Source organism: Atheta coriaria, unplaced genomic scaffold (assembly GCF_025399875.1).
Source record: "Atheta coriaria isolate IRGN ID8LTWV9N9 unplaced genomic scaffold, Caltech_Dcor_3.1 hic_scaffold_10_pilon, whole genome shotgun sequence".
NCBI classification, from domain to species: Eukaryota; Metazoa; Arthropoda; class Insecta; order Coleoptera; family Staphylinidae; genus Dalotia; species Dalotia coriaria.
The window spans coordinates 2,780,153-2,806,661 of record NW_027045452.1 but is presented as its reverse complement, the minus strand read 5'-3'; the positions used below and the strand labels follow the sequence as shown (position 1 = coordinate 2,806,661).

General features: G+C 39.1%; 1 protein-coding gene and 1 long non-coding RNA gene across 2 annotated transcripts in view; one reads left to right on the top strand and one right to left on the bottom strand.

Moving 5' to 3' along the window:
* LOC135800768 (uncharacterized) overlaps positions 1-17,816 on the top strand; it is a 38,824-nt gene extending 21,008 nt beyond the window's left edge. Inside the window, exons 2-6 of the mRNA XM_065314086.1 lie at positions 5,005-5,213; positions 5,275-5,420; positions 8,897-8,930; positions 13,546-13,819; positions 16,100-17,816. Of these exons, the coding sequence (XP_065170158.1) occupies positions 5,005-5,213; positions 5,275-5,420; positions 8,897-8,930; positions 13,546-13,819; positions 16,100-16,176 (740 nt within the window). The 3' untranslated portion in view covers positions 16,177-17,816. The remainder of the gene's footprint in view (positions 1-5,004; positions 5,214-5,274; positions 5,421-8,896; positions 8,931-13,545; positions 13,820-16,099) is intronic.
* A 4,391-nt stretch (positions 17,817-22,207) lies between these two features.
* Positions 22,208-22,848, bottom strand: LOC135801537 (uncharacterized). The gene is made up of 2 exons (XR_010550382.1): positions 22,740-22,848; positions 22,208-22,681 (listed from the first exon to the last, which is right to left on the bottom strand). It is a non-coding gene; the product is annotated as an uncharacterized lncRNA (long non-coding RNA).
* Between the last annotated feature and the right edge of the window lie 3,661 nt (positions 22,849-26,509).

Here is a 26,509-nt window from a genome sequence, read left to right as displayed (position 1 = left end):
TTTGAGCTTCATTGCTGGAATGCTAGATGGCGTTAAAGTAGTCAAATAGCCAGATGCAGAGGTATTATTGGCTAAACAATTTCTTTATTTTATTTAAAATAATATTTTTGTTAAATAAAAAGTAGCCTATAACCATTCTGGGGACCACTAGGAATATGTGTACAAATTTTCATGATGATCGGTTAAGTAGTTTTTGCGTGAAAGTGTAACAAACATCAGGACTTTCGCATTTATAATATTAGTAGGGGTAAAGTCTAAAAATTAATTATTTTTTAAATAAAATGGGTGCGCGTTATTTTATTTTTTCAACGTTGTTACTATTACTATTATATTGTGCTACGACAGTCACATCGGTCAATATCAGTGATACTATTAAATATAGTGACATTCTAAACAATTTGAGTAACTTTCCTCAAAGATTCCCGGTTGGATATGAAGCTGCTAATATTTCACCACGTTGCAATCAGTCATTGGCACATTATAAAAATGGCTTGGATAATCAAGATGAATGGGCCGTGAAGAGTAAGTAAATTTTTATTTTTTTTTAATATTAATATTATTATTAGATTATTTATCAATTTATTGTCTACAGTGTTGGATGCCATGTCTAAACTGCAATCCGGTATTATGTCTGGAAACCTGTATAATTTAGGAGCTTACGATGAATGTCAATCGATACGCGACATTGTGATCAACTCACAAAATTCCGGAACGCAACAGGAACAGAAAAAAGATTCTATTACGCTTAACATCGTTCGGCGTTACCACTTCGGGCAGCGCGAGCGACGAGTACTATTAATAAGTTTTCCAATATTAGTTCATAATTTAGGGATTTCGCTATGGATTTTAAAATTAGTTGCGATATTGCTGCAAGCAGGAAATGGACTTATATTTAGCTACACCGTATGTCATCTTTATGTCAAATTACTTATGAAATTCATATTTATGATCATGAAACATGTGGTTAAGAAAACACTTTAAGTCACGAAATTTTTAATTTATTTTTTTAAACATTTTTTCGTGCTTTTTAATCCACACTTATTTTTCTTTTTCTTTTTCCATGTTACACGTGCAACTACCATGAAAATGTGCTCGTTTATTTCGGTAGGGTTTTTCTGGCAATGACGATTCATGTTTTTATGTATGACTGCATGAAAAAGGGCGCAAAATCAACGTGTCTCGAATCAATCGTTGCTTCGTTCCACTCAAACACTCACAACACTTGAAATCCGCTGATAACATGCTCACTCGTAAGCCGAGATCTTGCTGAATTAATTTTTGAAATTCTTTTCAAGTAGCACCAAATTAAATATTACCTAACAATTTTATATTAAAAACCCAAGGTAAAAAGAGGAATGCGAGTAATGACATACGCATCGCTCCGATCTTGCTCCGGCTGGATGAAAATGATGAAAGGCAAAAATAAATCTGTCTATATCCTTCTCATCTCCAATCTCGCACTCTAGCTCTAGTCTTCCAGCTGGAGAAGTATTATGAAGGTGGGCGCTTTGAAGGGGCGTCGAGGGTGGCGCGGGCGCATTGCAAACGAACGAAATTAAAAAGCTTCCTGCCGTTTCCTGCCCGTTTTCCGGTCGCTGGATGTCGATCTTCCTGAAGTACTCGCAAGAAGAATCCATAGAAAAATTGCGCAAACAGAAAGGAAATTCGATAATTATTATTTTTTTGCATTAGCAGCGCGTTTGCATCATGATCATTGTATAAGCGTAAATATTTTGTGCAAGTTGAACGTTTTTGTCTCGAAGCACTCAAAATTATTAGCTTCTAATCGCGTTAACTGCGGCAACGCTGCTGAGGTCGCTCGCGCGACGCCATCTTGATAAGATTAAATTCGCACAAAACACACCGAATGCACGGGGCGTTCGCCGAGCATTACATTAGCAGAAGAAAGGGTCGAAGCGTGCGACTGCGAATTAATCGTCGATTTATCGTTATTACTTCGTTAGTTAGTTTCCACTTGTATGTGGTATTAGAAGATTCGATTTTCATCAAACGAATAAACCAGTTATCATTTGTTAAAATACTACTAGATTTTCATAATGTGAGATGCGCGAGACAAAATGAAATTTACGAGCTACCCTCGTAGCTCTAGCCGCAACCAAGTGTACTGTGTACCAGCAGCGCCAGCTATTGTCCACGCCCGTACTTCGATTCGTGACCAGGCGCGCGCACCCACGCTTATGTTTTGGTAATATTAAGCCGTTATAAGTGCTCGTAAATTTTCATTATTACTGCCTGCGGCGAGGGCCGGACACAAAAATAGAAATATGAACGCAATTAAAAATTCATATACGTGCGTTTGTGCTCCAGTTGCGCGCGCGTGCATCGCGTCATGAGTTTGATAGGCAAATTTTGCAAATTCCACAGCGCGGATTGTCCACGCCGCTTGACGATGGCATTCATAATTTGTGATGCATAATTATTGGCTGTTGCCCGACGGTAATTAATTATGAACGCACGTTGGGCCACTTATTACTTTTTGTCGCATAATTAATTTGATTCGCGTCACATTCAATAATTGCGTTTATAATTACCTACGCCCAAAAAATATCTACCAAAAGTACAAATCATTTGAAAACTGAAATTTGCGTGGAAAAACTTTTAATTTATGCTCGATGGTTTTATTAAAATCATTGTCGAGTTTTCGCCAGCAACTTTGAGTTATTCATTATTCGAAGCACGAATCTCGTAGATGTCACAGCACACAAATGTTAAAAAAATATTCACCGATGGATAATTATGCCTCGATAGGTACAGTGTGTTGCCGGGAATAATTTTTCAAAATGACGTAGTGTATATAAAAAGCTTTATGACTCAACTAGCTTTAACCCGCGTCTTCGCTCGCGAATATCTAATATAATGAAGTTGCTTCCGTACGCGTCTGTAGTCACAGAAGAAGTAACAATGAAGTAGAATGGCGGGAAGTTTAAAATGGCTGAAAGTATAGTCTATGGAAGTATAGTGTACAGTCTCCATAGTGTAGTCAATTGGATTTGATGTTGACGTAGCTGTCGGTAATACAGTGTGATAATACAGTGTGATGGTACTATAGTACTTAGGTTTGAGCTTCATTGCTGGAATGCTAGATGGCGTTAAAGTAGTCAAATAGCCAGATGCAGAGGTATTATTGGCTAAACACTTTCTTTATTTTATTTCAAAAATAATTTTTTTTATTAAATATAAAGTAGCCTATAACCATTCCGGGACCACTAAGAGTATGTGTACAAATTTTCATGATGATCGGTTAAGTAGTTTTTGCGTGAAAGTGTAACAAACATCAGGACTTTCGCATTTATAATATTAGTAGAGATTTCATTTTGTTAATATTGGACGCCGATATAGCTGCCGGCAGATAAAAAATCATCCAACGAGTGAAACAGGTCAGAGAAATGTGTTCAGCCGCTGAATATTAATACCGCGCAGGTTAAGTGGAATTAAAAAATATTTTTGTCCGCGTAGAGTTGAGTTGGGTTAGTTGGGGTATGCTAGAGCGATTTTTTTTGTGTTCATTCGTGGCCAACTTTTGTGTTCGTCTGGCACTCATCGAGCTCTCGGCGGGCGCGATTAAAAATTTCCCGAGTTTTTCTTTCACTGCACCGAGTGCAAGCTCATAAAACATGAATAACGTTCGCGTCTCTCGCGTAATGCACGCGCCACGAATTATAAAGTACTCGGCGAGAATTGAAATAAATTAAAATTGCACATTTACAATGGATAAAAAGGATGTGCGGCAAAAACACAACTTGTCTTCTTCTTTTACAACCCACCCACGCTCTGATTAATACGATCATGAAATAATCTCAAAATTAAAGCAAGGTTTTTTTTGCTGGAGCTTGAAATATTGAAATTCTTACGGGTTTACGACAGTGCTGCGACCACCCTTTACGCGCACACGTAATGCCAACACGACTGCTCCCTGGATGGCTGTACGAAAATTAAAATCTCTACGTTGTGCAGAAAAAAATAACGCGCAAGCAAGGCAGGCGACTCTGGCATATCCTTAATTACACTTTTCCCAAAGTTGAAGTTAAAGTTAAACTTTTCTTGTCGTCCTCGCCGCCGACGTAATAACAGCACAATCTGTAGAAAAATATCTGCGAGGAAGAAAAAATACATTTGTGGTTTTTTGGCGAACGATAGAAAGTCGATACAAGTCGCCAAAAAAAAGCGGTAACCGGATGAAAATTACAAAAGTCTACGGGTAATTGCCTTCTACCTATAGAGCACGCCCCCACATCATGCAATACGCGCTCTGGATTTTCGCATTATTTTTTTCCAATGTGCGCAAAACTTGAGATTCGAGCAACGTACGCGCCTAAACGATGAAACAGTTTTGGAATTTTTGCGTGCATGTCGTACAAGCTTCCACAGCACGCAGAAAAACTTTGGGGTAGGGGTGGGAAACGTGTTAAAGTCTTCATGCGTGAGATCGCGTAATATGCTTACCACGGCGTGATGAAGACTGCGTTGACGTTGAAAATTTTTGTTTGAGTCATTTTCGAATTGTCGCCTGATAAAAAAATATATTTCTGAATGCGTTGTAAATACTAAGAAAGGAAAGTTTCTGATTAGAAAATTATTTCAACCATACGACAATTCTAATGCATCTACTTTCACATTCTCTTTGGACTCGGACCGATTTCAGCACCGCTCCGAGGCTGGAGTGAACGTCTTGGAGTCAGCGGTTGGGGCAAAGTTATTCACTTCCCCTAATACATATTGTAGTGGAAGGAATTGGCAAGAAAGGGTTTCGGCCCGCTCGGGGCGTCACAAGCGGCACTTCAATCTCGGTCGCTTGCGCACGCCTTCAAAGCTCCTTCACTCGACGCCCTTATAATTAAATCAATTAGAGACGACTATTATACCCGCCCTTGGATTTTGCGCATGCAATTACGCGCTTACAATTTCAGCAATATTTTTGTTGGCAATTCTCACTTCGACTAATTAAACATTTTAAATTTAAATTGCATTTTTCATTATTTGCAGGTTTGGCATCCGCATTGAAAAACGTCGCCGTTGTGGTTCCTCAAGCAGCAAGTATTGGTGACACAGTTACGCTCCAGTGTCGTTATGACCTTGAGAGTGAACCATTGTATACTCTGAAGTGGTACAAGGGTGCGCATGAATTCTACAGATACATCCCGAAGGAACTGCCAAGCACGCAGATTTTTCCTTATCAGAATTTAGACGTTGACGTAAGTAAAAATTCATTTACCTCGCTGACTGCATTAAGACTAATTTGATATGTTGCTTCAGTTGGCTAAATCCAATCAAAATGCGGTGGTCCTGCGCAACCTGCAGCCGGAACACTCGGGTCGATACAAGTGTGAGGTTTCTACTGACGCCCCAAACTTCTACACACACATCCAGTCTGGTTACATGCACGTCCTGAGTGAGTACTAGTTAAATTTAATTTTTACCAAAAAGCGAAATATGTTGGTGAGTTGTGAGGTATGGAAAAAAATTATTAAGAGAAGTCTGTTTGACGTTATGCGCCGGTGGTGTAAGGAGGCAGCACCTCGTTTTCATTTTACGATGAAAATTTTTGAATTATTTTGTACGAGTGCTGTGGGGCGCCCAGGAGGGTTGCGAAAGTTGCGGTGACAAATGCGTAGCACCTGGCGACTCGTTAAGAGCCCTCTCCGGCTTCCCGGCGGCGGCCCAGGGACGCGAACGTACCAAGATCTATGTGATTTAATCAGGACCGCGTCGGTGCCTTCTTGCTCCTTTCCTCATCTCATCTCAACGCGCGAATGCAAAAAGGAATTTTCTTCAAAACCCACTTCTTAGTGAAGTCGCCAAAGACGCCCGAAGAAAAAAGGATGGAGAAAGGCACAAAAATAGAAGCTCGCCAGAAAAAAAGGGAAGTTTATAACGAATAATAAAAAAAATCTTGCTTTGATCAATGTCCCCGGTGGACCCAGCGAGCCCAATGCAGCAGCTCCGATTCGATGCTCCCCAAGCGACCTGGGTTTGGGTTTGAATTCAGGATCGGTTGGAATCGACTGAAATTGCGGATTGCAGAGGGTTATTAACTCGACTCGGCCCACCGGGTGCCCGGAAAGCATTCAGTATTCGCTGATTTCATTAAGGCACTCTAAACGGCTTGGGTTTTTCGGCTGATCGATTGCGCAGTGATTTATAACTTTTAATAAACGGCGTTTCCAATGCTCGGGAACCTTTGGGGTATTAGAGAGCACCAGCATCAACTAGACTCAATTATAAGTCAAAGCCAGCAAAAAACATTAACTGCATTATCAGCTTCAAATTGACAACACACTGTATTACTACTAGTTATATCAGTAATCACGAATCCAATTTAAAAATGATAATGAGAATTTAATTTGATTTGCTCCGAAACGCGTCCGACAAACGCGAAATATTTGTCAAATTTAATGTAATTTTGTTGTCAAATTGAATTCTATTGAAATGCGCATCTGTTTGAAAACTAATTTAATTTATAGAAATGTTTTATTGAATTTCCTCGCTTGTTTCAATTTGCAAATGAACTGTGTGTGCTCAATTATTCGACTAATCAAACTAAAAGGGAATAACTAATCCACCATATATTTCATCCAGCCACCTGTAATAAACAGGACAAAAAACTGTGGCATTTAGTGCGGAAAAAACTTTGAAGACGTTAAAGTTCCGCACACTAGAGTATTAGGAGGAGCACTTGAAAGTAGTATCCAAGTATCTTGGCAATCTCTCCGCGCTTGCTCGAGGCTAGGTCGCACACTCCGCTATTAGTCCCTACAAGTGTTTCTCGTTTCTGCGTTTGCACGCCCCATGTGTCCCACTCGCACATCTTCATTCTCCTCGTGGGTTCTTACTTTGTACGCTGTAAGTGAACAAATTGTTGGAACATCCCGCGGATGAACTCGGATACTCACCGAAATACAGCCGCACGGCAACAATCAAACGAATGTCGGCTGCCGACGTGGTTCAGGACTTGAGGAATTAAGTGGCAAGCTTGAAGATACTTGTATGTCCCAACGTGATCATACTGTTTGTTTGGAAATTATCTATTATTAACTATCTGTATATTCTTCTTTTTTGTGTTTGTTATTTTTTTATTTGTGACATGTGATAGTAGAGGAAAAATAGGAAGAGTCAAGTAATTTAAGAATCAGCTCATTCCTTCCATGCTCCGATGCGCAGTAGGTTGGTGTGCGAATGTCTGCTCGAGACGAGATAACCTCTCAACATGAGAGGCAAGGAAGCCGCCTGTGTCTAGTCCCAGAGCGTTGGAGATTCCACGTCTCCATCAAGGCGAAATACCTAAAACTCCTAAAATACCACGCATTATCTTCACTTCTCTCGAAATGTAGTCGTCCTTCCTAAAATTTGCTATTTACCCCGATAGTGAAAGACCAAAATACACAAAGTAGGCGAATCGTGTGTTTGCTTAACTAGCACATTCGGGTTTACTCGGCCAGCACTCCTGATACGCTTTTGGTTGCACTTTCAGTTCGCACACTGTTTGCTCTCTGCTGACACGATGTACTGCACCGTTGGAACTTGCAATGATGCAAGAAAGTAACGGAAATAGTGGTGCAGGAAGCAACCGGAGAGCAACTACTAATGAACCCTTAATACATAACGATCAACCACAATTTGTGTACGACACCATTGGAGCAAAATTTTTGCATGCGAAGAGAATCCATTAGATTCTAGATTGCAGGCGAACGATTGAGATAAAGCACATGCAAGTGGTCTGGGTCGTTTGGTCCGTACCGGTAACATGCTTCCATGTGCTTTATGCGCGTTAACTTTGAAGAGGTCGCAATCATTTTCGCTGTGCTGTGAAATTGAAAGAGAAGCCGTCCGCTGCAACATTGCAGCCGTACTTTGGATATCGTTTGATGCTTGACCAAGCTTTTGATCATCTATTGCACGTATCGAGTTTACTGCGTTTGTCGGTTTGCTGTAAGTTTGCAAACCGCGTTCTGTTTGTAAATCAAATGAGAGTATTCAGCACTTTTTGACTAAATCAAAGATTAAAAGTGATTATGTGATTACATGATGAGATTAACTTCAGCATGTTTATTTAGCATACACATTACAATGATAATGGTGTGGTTGTGACATCTGGAAGTGTCATTTGCATAAATCTTATTTCCGCTTGGTGCTTTTGTTTGCATGCTTTCTTGCGTGAGTTTGGACCCTTTACCAACCTGCATGATTTATTTACTTATGGACCCTTTGGTTGCCCCGGTAGTGGACTCTTAAGATTGAATATCACTATTTATAAATTATCATAAATTCATAGTCAACACGTACTTATTCTGCATAGCAGAGTCATGAATATCGAGTGATCTTTTCGCATTTTATTTTTACGTAAAGTTTTCCCATTTTCTCATGAACTACGTCCTTTGTTCGTTCATTATTTTCTGTTTGTGTAAAAATTCAGCAGCGCCACCTCATTCTTCATTCCTGCACAGAGGGCGAAATTTATTAGACAACACAATGAAGCATGAATATATTCAGCGCTGCGTCCGGACCCGATGAATTATGAAAATTTATAATACCAGGGGCACATCTTTTCCTTTATTTCAAGTAAATTTATAAATCATCTCTTTCCGTGTGGCTTGCTGAAGCCGACGGTGGTGGTGTTATTACCTTCGAGAAGTCGGGACGTGGTGCAAAAAAAGTAACACAAAAAATCACTTAGCCATGACGTAAATGCTCTAAAATAAAGTCACTAATCCTGGTTATCCTTCTTGGCGGGCAGGGAGCGCGCATCCAGAGAGTATCCATCAACAAGGCGCGCTTGATTAGCTCTCTTTTTCTTCGCGTTTTTGTCATCTCACAACCATCACTTTAGTTTCATATATATTGAAAGAAATAAATTGGTTTACGGTTTTTTAATATACAGTATGTTTAGAGTGTTGCTGGTGTGCAAGCCAACTGTATGTTATGTACACATGTTGTAAAGTGCCATCCGCAACACCGCCGACGTTATGAGCTGCACAAAAAGCGCTAAAAATCGACCGGGGCAGTTGGGTGCAGCAATGTAGAAACTCTAAGTTGTAGTGGCGGCGCGCGACATGAAATACGACGCCGAAAGGAAATTAACTCGTTTGGGTGCGAGGCGCGCGGGCTTTAACAAAAAAAAGAGAACCCAAGGCGTTGCCGTCCTGGTCCACTGGTAACTCGTTCGCCTGCGTTGAAGAAGAATAACGGGGAAAATCTTTTCTTATCCGCACGACGACGATTTTTATCTCCGCGAACATTTATAAGGATTTCGACTTTTTTCCGCCGCGTTTCGAAAGCTTTTATTTCGCTCACTTAAAAATATATAGGTATCGCTCTCTGTGCAAACACGACACGACATTTATTATTCCCTCTGATAAAATGTATTAAAATTAAATGCTGTTTACTTTTTATTTGGTTGATCGATAAAGCAATTAAAGCGCAGCGTGCTTGTTAGCCGTTTAGCTGGTTTAGCATATTTAATTAGAAGTTGTACTTCATTGCTGGAATGCTAGATGGCGTTAAAGTAGTCAAATAGCCAGATGCAGAGGTATTATTGGCTAAACAATTTCTTTATTTTATTTAAAAATAATTTTTTTTATTAAATAAAAAGTAGCCTTTAACCATTCGGGGACCACTAAGAATATGTGTACAAATTTTCATGATGATCAGTTAAGTAGTTTTTGCGTGAAAGTGTAACAAACATCAGGACTTTCGCATTTATCATATTAGTAGGAATTAGTTTTTTTTAAATATAAACGAATTTATCTTGCACTAGATTGCGTTTATTATTCATTTCATCCCGGCTCTCCGACGATTACAACTATAATATAAATAAAATCCGGGTGGGTGCTTTCCCTAGTCCTAGGGCCAACGGAAGATTGGAGGAATTCTTAAACCCGATCGTAAAAGTTACCCTCTCCACCACGCCCTCAAATCTGCTGTGCTCCAGATTGACTGGTATCTCCTGCTATCACACGTATGATGGCATAAATGCATCAGACTAAGGCATCTTACCAAACTCCAACTCAAAGCTTACTATCGGGATGGAATCCGAGGTCGGTGAGCCTTGTCCTGATAGACCTGACGGCGATACGGATCCAGCCAACGGTTTTAACTACTTTCTACTCGATGGCACGTGGATTCCACAAACACAGACGGGTTGTACTAACATCTAAAATTTAAACGGCTTCGCTTTCGAACGCTAGAACCAACGCGCTTATTTACTTAATGGACGCACGGTTTTAAAGCGATTCGTTTTGCCTTCCTCCACGAATGAAAATTAGATGGAGATGTTTGGGATGTTGGGGGATGTAAACATAAATATGTTGGGAATTAATGGCATCTTGAGATACGCGCCGCCAACGTTGTTTTTACTCGAGTGGATTGATCCACAATCTAAAAATCAACAATCTTCTACCCCCGAAAAGCGTAAGCAAAGCTTCATTATCCAACTTTTTGGGTTTATAAAGCCTTTTTTGTGTAATTAATCAAGAAAAAGTTGACTGGCCGCCTTCCGAAAACCCGCCGAACACAACAAGCGACTTTGTTTTGCGCTCATTTCTTCCTCCCTCTTCCGTCTTCCGCCTTCCGGTCCTTTTTTATAGTCTCATGAAGGAAACGAGAGACTTCCGTGGGCGGCCTCGTGATTATTAACGTTGATTAACATTATACTGTTTACGTTCTTAATTATTAATGAACGCACTAAAAAATGATTAAGTAAGCGGGCCTCCAGGCATCATGCAAACAAGACCAAAGCGAGATAAAGGACGCTGAGTCCTTCAGCGGCCCTCCTTGGTGCGTTGTTTACATTTACCGTCTTTAGGAAATGCTGCAGATGCGAATAATTTTATCGACGCTTGATTTTGATAAAAATTAATTTAATCCCGAACAAAAGTCTTCTTTTTATTTCTAGGGGTTAACTTGAATATTATTGATAGGTTCTAATAAATTTAAGTATTTCTTTGACAAGTTGTGCAATGACAAAGTGTCGTCTCGAGTTTATGTGCGTTGTCATTCGGTTTTGTGCAAACTTTTCCTGACCTCGAATGAAGAGAATCGGAAAATTGAGAGATGAAAAAAGTCCAGTCGAGTTAAGTTTTACGCAGAAAAAGAAATCTAGACGACAAACTTTTACCGAATAGAATTTAATGTTGATGCAGATTCATGTCTAACTGAAACTAAATATTTGTATTAAATAAGTTTTAATTCATTTTCGAATTGTTATGCAAAAGCTCTCAGAATTTATTTCGAACATAAATTCGTGTTTGCTTCAATAATAAATTATTTACGCAAATTCCCGCATCCCACAACAATCTAACTTGTAACATGTACCACAACCCCCTCTAGAATAAAACGCTCAGCGATGTGCAATAAATCATTATTTAAATACACCTCGTCAGGCGTGTGCAGAAAATTCCGCCGGCTGCCGATCAACTTTGGCTATTTAGCAATGTAAATAAATTCAAGTGTGTGCATTACACGACGGCGTAGATTATGAAATTTTCGATAAATCGGCACCGAGCGTAATTCGATGTTTATACTGCGGGCTGGATCGTTAAATTTCTCTCGCATGTGAAATTGGAAATTCGCTCTCAACAGAAGCTGGCGCTCATTATATTCGCTATGCACGGCGCAAAATTCGCGCTGATGCACATTTAATAGGCGATTTTCAAACAATAAATTTGTTTTTGCAACCGGCGATTTCTCGACCGGTCGACTTTTTACTGCCGCCGATGGAAATGTTTGTTCAAAAATTCGGCAATTTTTTCAATTTTTGTGTTTTTTGATTCGTGGTTCGAAGATATACGTGACTTCATTATAATTGACACGTGTGTCGACCTCAAGACGTGGTTTATTTTATTTTATATTATATTTGTGTTTGCCATGAATTTTAAATATTTAATTTTCAAATGTATCAAAAACAAAATTCTAAGCACTGAACTCGAATTTCTGAAAGTGGAGCTTATCGATATTTTGGCATGAAAGTATTGACATTTTGTGTGTATAGAATTCACGACTCTCGATCAATTTTCACAATGTTTATTACCGTCATCCATCATCGATGAAAAACCAGTACGTAATTGAATAACGTAATCAATTTACGGCGATGCGATTGCGAATTCAAATTGGATTAAATACGTGTATAACTGTTCATTTCTTTTAGTAAAAAACGGAATTCAAAAAGGAGTCGGTAAATAGTGAAATTGATTCAAAAAATCTCAAATAGATTCGTTTTGGTTTGAATGGTTTTAATTTACGTATAAATCGGTATTTAACTATTTACACTGACGACCGATAAATGTTTAATATGCGCGTGTAAGTTGAAAATTTCCAAAAAATAACAATGCGTATAAATCTCGTTTATTTTGTTCTGAAATGTCTAGCGAGACACGACACGCATTCATACATGCAAATAAAAGTGTTCGTTGTTATGCTGCATACATAAAAGCAGAGCCGTACTTAAATATTATATAGCATAAAATTACCAACATATATTAGAAGTTAGTGTATTTTAAGAATAAAATAAAATTTTTGTTATTTTTCAAAAAATAATAAATGCGTCTCTGGATGCGTTCAACACACTTTTGTCCTGTAGTGTCGAATGAAAATATTTGCAAAACAAATTTTGCATATGAAAACAAAACGCATCACGTACGCTCATGACCATTTCCCACACGAATGGCAAGTGCTCACAACAAAAGCAATTCGGCGTTAACTACCGACAATATTAATATTTTTAGTTTTCATTTTCTGCCGGCAAACAAAATAAAACTAACAATTTTTAATAAAGAAAACAAAACCATCGAGTTTGCCCATTGTTATTTTTAGATTTAAATTTTCAAAGCGAATTTTCACACTACGGATATAAATTTTTTCTTCTCGGCGCTCATTCATCACAGTATCGTGCGGTGGCGTGGTGGCGATATAGAGAGGAAGCCATATTCACACCATTTTGCATGTGAAGGATCTCCTTCGCTTGTTTTTCAAGCGGCTGTGCGTGGGTGTCGTTAGGATGTGATCGTCATCCTCGCTCGTCGCTGCGTAAATAAATCATTCACCTAACATTATCGTGTTGACATTATACATAATTATGCGACGTCGAGTATATTGTGTTGCGTCGGGCGTGCGCGCCGGGCGGCTTTATTATCAGCGCTTGTCAGGATCGCTCCCGGGAAGCTGTGGGAAGAAGAAGTGAGCCGGCAGACGGTGCCGGTCTAACAGCTTTTCTCTCGCGCCTCGACCGAGTGCGACCGTCTGCTGTCGTCGTCATAGACGTAGGAGTTTTCGTTCTGTTCGCTACACGTTATCAGACCACATGGCTACATACGCTGCCGAGTTTCTACTTTATTCTCGCGAGCGCCACGACCCCGCGTCACTCGCGTGTGACAACAACATCCAGCTATTTATCATGGGCCGTTGCTAAGCCGAAACAGGACGCCATTAACAAAAAGTAGGAGGGTCGGATCCCACATCCAAAAGGAGCTTATATCATCATGCATAGAATTCTACACCCACGCAAATTTTGAATTTAAATCTCAATAAAAAAAAATGTTTCTATTTCAGGTCAACCACAGTTTTCTAACACAACTACCTGGAACAAACACCTCGGCTTATACAGACCCGCGCAAGAAACCTACAATGACGGTTATTGGGCTGGAGCACGAGATTGACAATTCTTTGTTTTTGGGCGGAAAAGCCAACATTCGATGTACTGCGGATCTCTTCAATGTTTACAAAGCTCAAGGAGATTACATCTTTGAACAGGAACGACCCAAGCCACGACCGTCATCGGTATTGCAGAATAATAATGAATCATCTTCAGGTAAAGTATTTGTAAAGTTTTGTTGTAAACATAACACATATGTAATATTTACTGGTTTAATTCGAATTAAGATTCTCGGGAAATGTCATATAACAACTCCGGCGAGCGAGTATTTAATATCACGAGCACGTGGCTTTGCTTTAATATTATTATGGAAACTTGGGGCAACAAGCTCACATTCCACCCGTCCGCCAGAGATTCTTTATAACTTGTGCACGAGGCACGTCCTCGCATGCACGCCACACCATGTTCGAATTCGCCAAAGGATGCGGCATAATGCAGTTCGTGAGAGATGCGCTTAATACGAAATATGCGCGCTGAACGAACTGCGATGCATATAAAGTTTTAACTTTTACAAGCAATCTCAGGACGAAAATATCCGTTTCTTGAATTCTACTTCAATACCCACATTTAATTAAAATCTAGTTTAACTCACAAAACTCCACGGTTTTAATAGACATGTTTCCTTTTTACAATTGCCGCAGTTGGAATTTTCATTAAACCTTCAGTATATTATCACATTATATTCTAAAGCACTAGCAACACACATATCGAGCGTAGAAAAAAACGCAACGAAATTGGGATGATTTCCCGAAGGAGGTAAACCAATACCTTTGTATCCCTGCCACCGGTGGTTCCCACCAGTTGTTCACTTTTCTTGCCGTTTCCGTTGTCACTGAAAGCCTGTTTCTTCGTCTCCTTATTCCCTGCGCAAGGAAAAACTGTTTGCACACTTTGGTGGGCGTGACGTTGGAAAAAAGACGACCGTGGAAACAAGCCATCTCACCGAGCTCAACTGCAGAGCCTACAGAAAGACGAGAATCAGTCAGAGAATGGCAAGAACACTGAGTGTAAAAAAATAGAATTGGGAAAGGCTCGAAGAGTCACCCACGGCGGCGCCGATGACGACTTTTCACGGCGAATAAAAGCAAATATAATGGACGCCCCGGCGCGGCGACCGCTCGTAAAAATAATAAAAAAATTGAATTCTCGCGCCAACTAGGTGCTAGACGCCTGGATCTGGGTTAGCTAACGTTGGGGAAATACGTGAATTCGATGTTTTTCTCTCGATACAATGTCCGCTATTGTTAAACATTGCTTATAAAAGATTTTGCCATTTGGTGCGATTCAATTTTCTCTTGTTGCACTTTAATTTTTTTCTATTTGACCCAATGGAATCATTGGAAAATGTTTAGTATTTTTACCGGAAGTAAAGAAAATTAAATTTCAGCTGCAAGTTGGTAATGACCAGAACATAACAAATGTGGTTTATTGCTTATTCTCATATTTTCTTATCTATTCATCTTTCGTTTCCCAGTCAGGACCTCGCTATCTGAATGACTTGGCGTTGTGTAACGACCCAGCCGTCCTTATCCACAACATGCATCTATCTATCTAATTCAATTTCCTAGCGCGATATCAATACTTCGTTACGGAAGCTGTGTATACGTCCGACAAGTTCTCGAAACGTTGCGATGTCACCAAGGAGGCGTTTTGGCTCGTGACCTGCGCGAAGATGCGATCTGAAAAGAGGCGGCTGGGGGCTCGCTACGATGATGACGCCACGATGTCATCATCCCACCAGTGCCACCGATGATGGCACAACGAGTTGAACGACTTTGTTACGACACCTAATTTTCGCGCACGCCGAGTAAACATAATAGAATAAAGAAAATAAACACGAAATAGCATTGCACAAATTGCAGAATGTATTTATATATCAAAGATCCAATCAGAATATTAGATATTCTAGTCTTGCTGTAAACCGCGTAAAAATGTGTGTTTGACGCAGTTATTTGTGTTTGCGACTTTTAAATATAAAGATAAAGCAGAAAAGTTGAATAAGTTAGGGAAATCTTTGTCGGATTTGAGCCCTGGTCCTGCTGCATGTGACTTCCCCACGTTGGGAAACGAGCCTCGAAAACTGAAAGCGTTCCCGCGAGATAATGATTATAAACTGCGGCGCTTTATGGCCTCCTTAACACCACACCAGTTCCACGCTGACTGCGGACAAAGACCTGGGGTGGAGCTGAGGACAGAACACGCCGAAAGTATATGTCCGATTGCATTATGTATCTCCGCCTTTATTACATTTTTCCTCTGTTTCCCCGCTCGCATTTATTCTGAACCCTCGGAAATTCTGACATTCCACAAATGCAGTTTTTTTGAAATTATGATAGAAATAAACACTAATAGGTTATGACATTGCAATTTAAACACTAACGCCATCTACAGTTGTATAGTTTTAAAAAAATGTAAATATTTTCCGTATTGTTGCAGTGTTTGGTAGCCGGCCAGCCTGCGGCGGCATGTTTTTACTCTTCAATGTACTCCTCGTCTGCGTAATCACGCGGTAACAATGCAACGGCGCGTGGACGAAGAACCGTCGAGATGGCAGCAATCTGCGCGCGCTGTCCGACGAAGATTAAGCATATTTTTGTTGCCAAAATAATGAAAACCCGAAGGATGCGAGATTAAAACAAGACAGCCAAGCAAATAGAAATCCCTACTCTGCATTACAATCAATTCTTCGTACTACTTCTTTCACTTTGTACATAAAATAGAAAAGAAACCAACCGGAGCGAAGAAGAAAACGCAGAAAATACGAGCAAATCCTTAAAAATATTGTGTGTTACAGATTACTAAATTAATTAATTAACCGAAGAACAATGAATTGTAATAGAAAATAATTAAAATTGTGACTTGTGAAATGGACTGCAGATGAAGTTTACGATAATGAGAGAAAACGGACAGTGTTGAAATGTTGAAAAATGTTTAAGCGAATGAATGAAATGAGCTTCAGGCGCATGGGCGCAAAGTTTCTACTGATATTAATTGTATTAAAACACTAAAGACATGGAAATGAACATGGAAATGACATAATATAATAGTTACGATAAATTTAAGTGATGAATGATGGCGCTGTCGGCATGTCAGGAGCGAGATTAATAAAAAAGAAATGTAAATAGCTATTCATTATATAAATTCATTATAATGATTAAAAACACGAGATATATAAAAATAAAGAAATACGAAAAACGAAAACATAATTGTAGTGCATTTTATTGACGTAACCATTAAAACTTGTATTCTTAAACATAACATCTACGGTGCAGTGAATAAATAATACATTTGGAAGTGACAGTGACGTAAATAGGGTAAATTGTGATATTGACATCAATGGACATACCGTTTTTATTTAATAAACGCTAAAAGTAAATTTTCCTAACCTGCACGATGATCAACACACGCGAATGGAATGAAAATAAAACTGGGATGCCGGAGGATGAGGTCGTGAAGTGGAGCAGCGAAATAAAATGCGACATGAGCACGTCCACAGTTTGCGGTTATATAACCACGTAACGAGATGAGTATAGAAAAATATTTGTGCGTCGTATAACTCTGAGTAGTGAAATAATAATACAAGGAGGCGACACGCTTTCATCACCCAAAGAAAAGTTTCCATATTGATATTGGCGTTTATTTTCTTGTATCACATTCAATCGAGCGTATTAAACGTCGCTGTTGATATATAATTTTCATTTGTGTTTATCGAGTAAACATAATTAGTTTATTACACAAAATGAATGGTATTGATAATGGTATTTTTGTAACAAAGAAATTTTGCTGGCAAAGATCTCCATGAATAAGATACAGGTGTAAAAACAATCAATAATGTTGTTTACTTTATGATGAAATGTAGTGAAAACCAAAAAAAACTAGAAAAGTGTAATTTTTTGTTGAAAAGGATATAAATCAAAGATTGTACGTACGAAATTTCGTCAAAGGACTGTGACTGCAGTAAGATGAGTACATTATAATAAATATTAATATAATATATATATGAAATATGATAAACCGTATTTGTTACCCGATACAGACGTAAATAAATGAGAAGAAACCAAAACAGATACACACACAAGCAGAAAATGTAAACCGTAAATCCAAAAGCTGTATAAAAATATAACTTTATTGTTAAAATAAATTGTTTTTCGTATCTGGTTGTTATATTTATTCACTATAATCACTTTTGATGGTATATTGGTAAGTTTTTATGTTTGATTCTTTCACTGGTTAGGAGACATGCTCCATCATCGATCTGTTTACTAGTTCGAGCTTCCCTCACTCGGTATCAAAAAGATGAAAGTAAAACGACGGACCAGTTGAAGTGGTGCTGAGTTGGCACTGGTTGTGCACACATTAATATCGGGAGTGTTAAAGTGTTAATGTCACAGTTAATGGATTATGCATTTCACCAGCCTCCAGCATCCGACATCCAAAAGGAGGCATGCAGGAGACGCCGGTATATTATGATCTTGTATGCTGTGTGGTTGCATCGTAAACAATGTTGCTGTTTCTCATCTACTCGATTCCACTTGGATTAAAACAATGTTTGCATATTGTTTCAATTTTTAATTTTTATTTCAAAAGATTTCTAATCGTTTCCTGCGTATTGCACAGCAGTGTCATCAATCTTCAATTGATTGTAATTGATCGAATGCATTGAGCCCGCACTAAGTGATTCGGCGATGATTTATTATGTCGCTTTATTATTACGTTCGTTTGTATTGCTTGTGGTGGAGCAGAAACCTTTTTAGTTTGTGCGTGTTTTTTGTGTGACAGTCGAGTAGATGATATGTAAAACTTAGTTAAATTCAGCTCTATTTTGCGTCATCGTAAATTATCCTCCTCGGTTGGTTGTAAAACGAGCAAAAATCTTTTTCGGTTTACCCTCTTTTTGGCTCGCCGCGGGCTCTCCGCGTGAAAATGAAATAAAAACAAGCGGAGATACTTTTGAGTTAAGAGCCTTCAAGTTTTCATGGTTTACTGCACGCTCGACGTTATACCAACGGTCGCCGTCTGGATGTCTGGTTGTCTTGGGGAGATGAGGCACAGTAGGTTTCGAGGGAGTAGAAATACGCGAGAGGCCTTAATGTACACAATGAGAAATTATCTAGGTACTCGCGCTAAGTGGCGAAATGGGATTCAGCAACACCCTATTTAGATTTATGCAGACTCTCGCTCGCCGCCACCGCCGCCGCTTGCAAATGAAAATGTATTGCCTTAAGGGAGGACGTCTTGTTTTTAACCGGGGCCGAACATCCAATCTTCTTTCTCTATCTCGCCGAACACCCACAACCAAAACAGTAACCTTCGTGTATTATATCTGTGCTGACCAAAATTCAACGTAAATAAGCAATTATTACCTCGTTTGTTTTGCCAAAGTCATTTTACGTTATAACTGAAAATGTCAACTTCACTACTATACCTGTATTGGCAGAATCCGGTACTTGATTATTTTTAGAAAGAACCTCGGATTCCCAGTTCGCATAAATATCGAAGCTAACTTTTTGACCTAGTTATGTGTTGCACCAGTGGCGATATGGACCTTACACTACCATTTCGGTTAGGCGAATATCTCGCGCTGGTCCTCTCACTAATGGAACAGAATTGGCGTGTGTGGAATATGGAAATTGGAATATCGACGTTTGTTCGATGCCCATTAGAAAGTTTCCAACGACGTGATGCGCTGCACCGAACACACACCACCCAATTTATACCCGAGCGAAAAAACACACAACTTTTTTTGTAAGCTTCTCCAAATTTCGCAAATTTTTTTGCCTGTACAAATTTAACTCAAATCATAAATTGACTCTTTTTGTGCCGCCAGTCTCGCACACATCACTTTTTATTATTCGAAGGGACTTTTTCATCCTCCGTCTATTTTTTCATCTCTCCATCATCAGGGTTTTAATTAATGAACATAAAAATTAGATGAAGTATGAATTTTCAACCGCTACACTTCTCTTCGACTCCGCGGCGCCATCTTTGTCTAATTTTGAAGCATTTTTTGCTCGCGCTTCAAATTAATACCGAGGATTTGCGGCATAATGATTAATAACCCGCTCCAGCAACTAATAATCATTTTTTACTCATTAAAATAAAATAATTCCGAAAATAAATTTATGGTTACTAAATTAGTAACCTGCGTACAGCCCACTAAACCCCAATGACACTTAATATTAATAATTGTAGCCCGTTTAAATGTTGCACCAATAATAATTATTACGACTCCAGGTCCTGGACCCTTCTACCCACTGGGCCGCAGGGCGAAATTAATTAGATTTCAGCTCGCACCGCACAACTCGCCAAGACAAGACTCGCTGGATCGGATAAACCTTTTGTCCTCGTCCACGTCCCGATCCTTTTCCACGTCCTTGATTTCCTTCGTGTGCGCACCACTTGTTGTTCCTGCGTTTCGCTTTATTATTCCAGCGCCAATCGAATTTACGTCGACTTAATTAAAACCCTCGTGATTTGTTACCATTGCGCATTCCCGACGTCGAGCCGAGTGTTTCGAGGCAGACGCGAGGACATTTCATACTGTAATGGATCTATTACATCAGATAAACTAAGAGAGGACAAAAATATCGCGGGGGCGTGCGAGATAGAAAGGAAAAATCTGAAAGTTATGGCAAACACTAATCCGTACAAGGACCCAGACTGACTTTTATTTCCATTTCTCGGGAAGATCACGCGCGCTAACTCTTAAGATGGGCGAATATATCTTTCAAGGCGCAAAGCGTTTAGATTCTTCTTAGGAAGTCTGAGGCAGCGCCGCCAGTGCTCGCTTAAATTTTCATGTGTTAACCATCATAACTCATGAAACTTTCAGCAAATGTACGGAAACATACTTATGAAATCTTTGTATTATCTCTTTATTTATAACGCCGAAAGTTTAAGAGCTTTAAAAACACTTTAGCAACTTTTTCCGTTTGCTTCCTCTCGCAAGATCTTTTTCCTCTTCGTTCCGCCTGGAAATTGTTGCACACGTCTTAGTTTTCCGCACTATCGGAACTCAGTGTGCACGGAGTCTGCAAGGAATGAGGTGGAATTTATTAAAATCTTTGCCTACTGTATTTTCTACGACTGTTTAACATTTCAAAAGTATAAACTAGTGGAGTATATTTCTGTTAGTGTCATTTTATTAAATCTCCGAAATGTTTCCTGAAAATTTACTTTTTTGATTTATTTAATTTTGTATTGATGGATGTGTTCGTTGGGAAATTCAGAAATGCATTTGAACTTTTGATGGATAGACCGTGACCGTTTCTCCGATTGCTAGAATTTTTTCAGTTCCTCTTTTGTCCATTCGTCAGTATACGCAGGGCGTTGGACAGCAGGACCATGACATTTCATTTACCGAAACAACAACAAAGAAATATCGCAGATATGAAAATGTCAATTCGAAAAAAACGCGACACAAATAGAACGGAACGAATCACATCGGATGAATGCAAAGAAAAGAAACAAAACGCGGGGGAGTTACCGAGGTTGAAGATTCCTGTTCTTGGATGTGGTAGTTGGATGTGGGTTTATACGTGGCGAGGAATCTTTCCACAAATGGATATGTGACAGCGACAAATAAGCGCACGGGCGATCGAGCGCAATTCTTCGACTAGCATCAACTGGATGCACACAATGGGGAGGCTGAACGGTTGCAGCATACCTCGACAGTATAACGGTTTTGTGTTTATGAAAAGTCATCCACTATCGTCTCCAGTCAATTTCTCTTTGCTTTATTTTATCGATTGTTTTATTCCTGTTTATTGTTTGAAAAAATTTCGCGATTTTTCTTGCTTCTCTGAAATTCTTTGATTATTAGTCGTAGATTGTAAATTAAACCAGATGCGTCATAGACAGAGTATTGTACGAATATTCGATGATTGGATTTTACCCAAGAACCAAGAAGGATGTGGTTGTGGTGGCATAGAGCAAACGGTACACCGCGTTTAACTACGGCCTTTGTTTCCTGCCGCGCTCCCCACCAGCACGACCATTGTATACGTACAATCAAGCATCGAACAGTTGTGTTTGCCGCCTTCGTCGCCACCGCCGCCGCCCTCGAGAGACCCGGGCACAACGCGACGCGCTGCAAATGGATGTTAAACAGTGAAATGTCGGTAATATAATTCAATTTCGCCTGTCAATATAAATGTCCCTCACGAACGGGGGCGGCCATCTCTCATCTGGCGTACCCAACGGCACCAGTCAAACGTGACGATGCCCAGGAACCGCTACAACTCCAAAATCTAATCATTCGAACAAAACCCAAATTGCGAATGTAATTAAAATCAAGATTACCGCCTGCAATCTTTTATTTGAAGATTGTTGTCTGCTGCACTTGATTCTTGATCAAAATTGGTGCGAGCGGCTTAAGTACAGGAATTTAACATAACACAGATTTGCTTTTCCTTTCACGACAAAGACGTCAAAGAAACCTGCCCGAAAAACCTGCTCTGTGTGAACCTTCGCCTACTTAGGAAACAACTTTCCACCTGTTAAACCCACGTAAACCAAAGGTGAACAAAACACATCAAAGGCAGCTTATTTTCCCTCAACAGTATTTTTTCTCTTTTGCATAATGAAAAATTCAAAACAGATTTAATATATATCTTAACACTCCAAGGCTGCCTTGAAGTGAGTCATCGGGCCCTGCGTTTGACGATTGACGCACGTAATTTGCGAACTGTTGCCCACGACTTTAATTTCGTCACGCAGCTGATTAAAGAACTCAAGCATTCTTCCAGCGCCCATTTCGATCAATTCAATGATTGGTTTCTGGCAACTGCGGAGATCCCGGAAGTTGAACTCGGTGCGGACACAATCGTGGACGTACATTCCATTGGTGTGCATGTCGCTTCCATAGTCTCCAATGTTGTAGACAATTTCGTGGATTTTCTCTGTGCTCGGAATGGCGGCAACGCAATTCTGAATACCTTGAACCGACTGGTAACGACGCAACAAATAATCGAAATTTACGTAGAGACAATCAGTTCTACAACGTGTATTATCGGAGCACTAGAATAAAAGCATTATAAAGGTTAAATATAAAAATTTAAAAAAACTAAAAAATTACATGTGCAAATGTTACACCAATAAAAAATAAAACAAAGAAAATCTTCATGATTAAAATGAGTTTTTTTGTAAGCAAAACAGCAATTTGTAAGTAATGTTAAATTTTACTAGCGCACGATTATATTTATACTAAACATAGCTCTATTATCATAAAACTATCTAACGGTTAAATATTTTAGCATAAATTAAGTTATTTTCAGAATATGATAAGATTTATGTGAATTTTTCAAAATGCATATTTATATTTAATTTTTCAACTCAAAAAATTACAATCAATTTATTTTGTTAATTCATTATCATTTAATTTAACGTGATGGAATACTCAGTGTTTGATCATACTCGTTCACTGTATAGAATTGTGAACAATATAATTGCAAACTATTTTTAATTCCCAAAAGAGTGGAAATTAAATCTCCAAATTTAAATTGCTTCAAAAATGCACGCGCATAGATATTGCGATATGAATATGCAAACGTTTTAAATATTAAATTTAAAATATTTTCTGTGCCGTGCGCAAACATTAACAAGCACATAACAAGCACTCGATAACGAATTGGAATTAAATTCCTACGGACAATAGAGTTTTACGTTGGTATTACGAATTAAAAATAGAGATTGTTTATTTTTGTTAAGGGGTTACATTCTGTTCTATTAATCTAATAATATTATAAAATTTTAAACATTCTGCACACATGAATTTTAATGTCATTTGTAGTTGTTTCAGATGTTAGAAAAACTAGTAAATTTATTAAAAAATTATTATCAGTACTTTTGACATAAAATAACGGCATATCCCCTTAATTAAAATCAATAACAAACATTTTCCAGGAATGTATTGATGAGTATTTCAAATATTACTGCAGTAAAAACATATGTTTGTTAGCAACTGTAATTAACACGGGTTTAATATCAATGATTCGGCATAAATCAATAGATTTCAATTTTCCACCCACTCGTATACTTTAAAAATGTAATTCAATTTGTTTGGCCAAATAAAAACTGTACACTTTTAATTAAAAATGTTTTATTTATATGCTTTGTAGTCAAATGATTATTTCCTACCGCCGGCGGTGCTATCTTTACACATCAGTCAAAATGGTCAGGACGAGACGCAGGGACGCAATGAGTTGCGATCCGTTTCGTTGCGTTCAGTTCCGTTCGGCGCGTTCATCCGGCTGCCGCATGACAAAGATCAGATTAGTTTGGTAAACCGGCGTCTGTGTAATTTTATTGAAGTGGATTACGATTTACACCGTATGTTTCAAATAAAACAAAGATTTCATAATAAAAATTATTTTTATTAAGTTTTAAGTTTATTTAAATTTAAATGTATTTTAATGCATTTTAAAGATAATTTAATATGAATTATGTAGCATTTCAGGAAGTATAACTTTTTGTGTATCCTGTTTATGGTCAACAATGCAACTGGCTCTCTCTGGCGGTCGAGATAAACTAAACAACCCGACGCCCAACGCAATAAAACACAGCAATAGAGGACCAACAGGCGAGCAAATACGCGGCGGGCCGGAAGAACCGAAGCGATCGTGGATCAACGAGGAGACAAGGACGAGATGGACGTTTGGGTCAAGCTGCACACAACGCTAAACAAACAAGAAAAAAAAAACCAGCGCCACAATGTAATCAATAAATTACTCGGCTTTTTAAATTTATTCATTAGAATATTTTAACGTTTACGATTTATAAAATATTTTAAATGTGAGAATTTTTATGAGATTTTTTTCCTAACCTCAACTTGTGACCCAAACCTGCCATGTTCGTATGTTCGCAGCTTGGTGCGGATATAGGGCACCATGATGGCATGCGGCGCTTTGGATTAAAACCACGCCAAGCCACATAGCGGCCGAAAAGTTATAGATAGCAAAGTTTCGCCTCCGGGTCGTGGGAGCGCTTTTATTATTCCTCAAAGCGATAAAAAATAAAGTTTTTATAGTGAAGTGGCTGTCCTTCGCGCGACGTGCCGTCATGACCATCATCAGAAGATGCTCGCGAACGTAAGTGGCTTGTAAGAGGATTAGACTAACTTTCATTAGAAAATCTACAGGTTTTTTAGTTTAATTCCACTAACAAACAAAACCCAAACATGTGTGATTTAGATGTTGTACATAACTATTTGGCAAATAGTTAACATGTTAACTAAAATTAACGAGAATGCAGGAATCTGCATTACTACACTTGTCTTCAACTCGCAATTCCTCGCTGAGAAAGGCGCGAAATGAACGCGCCTCGTCCGAATGTAATTTTCGTATGATTTATTGCGTTACTTATCTGCTTGATTAATTGAGCTCCGTGTATTATACGTCGCGCATTTATGAAATCCGTGGCAGCGGGCGGCGGCACAAAGACACGAAGGACGCACATCCGCATTTCGAGTGAATGCGCTGCAGATGGGAAACGAGTAGGGACGGATATCTTTTTGATGCCGCACAGCGCCACTGTTGCTTCTTTTCGAAAAATTTCGCATCTCTCATTCATTCGCGGCGCGTATTTGCTCTTCGCTCTTGTACAAGCGTGAAAAAAGCCGAAACGAAAAAGTTAATTAATTTTTGAAATTCATGTTATTTATGCTTGAACATTTTCCATACTCGTCAAAAACAACGGTTTTATTAAAAACCCACGACTCGGGCATAAACTGAATTATTACGTATAATAAAATATAAGTTAATAAAAAATGCTTCACTTTGAAAAGAGAAAATAATCGATAGTTTTAGACATAGCAATAAAAGAAACAAATCCAGTGAATTAGGAGCACGCTGTTAATTTCCCGGTACGTACGTGCAAAACTAACTAAACCATCCCATAAAACGATCATTCGCTCGTACCTTTTCTTTATTACCAATCTCCTTTAACGGCGCCCAAGCCCGTGAGCGTTGAGAGTGTCTTAACGCTCTCGTTTCCCATTACTATTCGTTGCTCTCCGCTTTCGTCCCTCTTTTTGGCAGTTCGGGAAGGTGCACGAATCGCGGGAGTTAAAACTTTGCGAATAGGATTCGAAGAAGAGGGAAAAAGTATTGGAAAAAGCTCCATAACCCACCAGCACTCCCTGCCAGCCTGGAGAGGTACGAAATTGAATCGCGTTTTATTCAATTATCGAACGTCTTGAAGGAATTAATTTACATTACGGGATACTTCTGCTACAGTTCCCATGCCGCATTTCTCCCCACCGCCTTCATTTCACTTCCTTCCACCTTTTGGTGGTCGTAACATTCCACTAATTCTGATTGCACTGAAAACTCCGAACTTGCAAACTTTCAACGGCCCGAAAGCACATCCAGCGAGAGACAAAAACTGTTTCTTCAATTACTTACGGCAAGACCTTACCAAAAACCTTCAACCACACCCGAAGTTTGCGCACAATTTCTTCTTTTCCGGCGAGAAACGAGATTTTTTTGTTTACTCTCTTGGTGCGAACCTCATGCATGTAATGTTTATCCAGCCCAGCCCGCAATTATTCGGCAAGCACTCCCACATCGGCTGTAAAAACGAGAATATCACTAAATTAGAACCGCACTGGCGAAACAAAGCAAAGAGTAACAAAAGTGGAAAGTATGAAACTCAAAGATCCAAGGTCGAACTACGCAGTCGTTGTGAGTTAACGTAAACCTCCATTGAATGTTATATTTTTTGGGGATGGAATAAGCTCCGACACTTGCCCGTGGAGCACCGCTTGCAATTACAGTTAACAATTCAGGCTACGCACGCAAAAAAGGATATAAATCCTTTCCCCGAGTGTCAAAGAAACAGATAACCAAG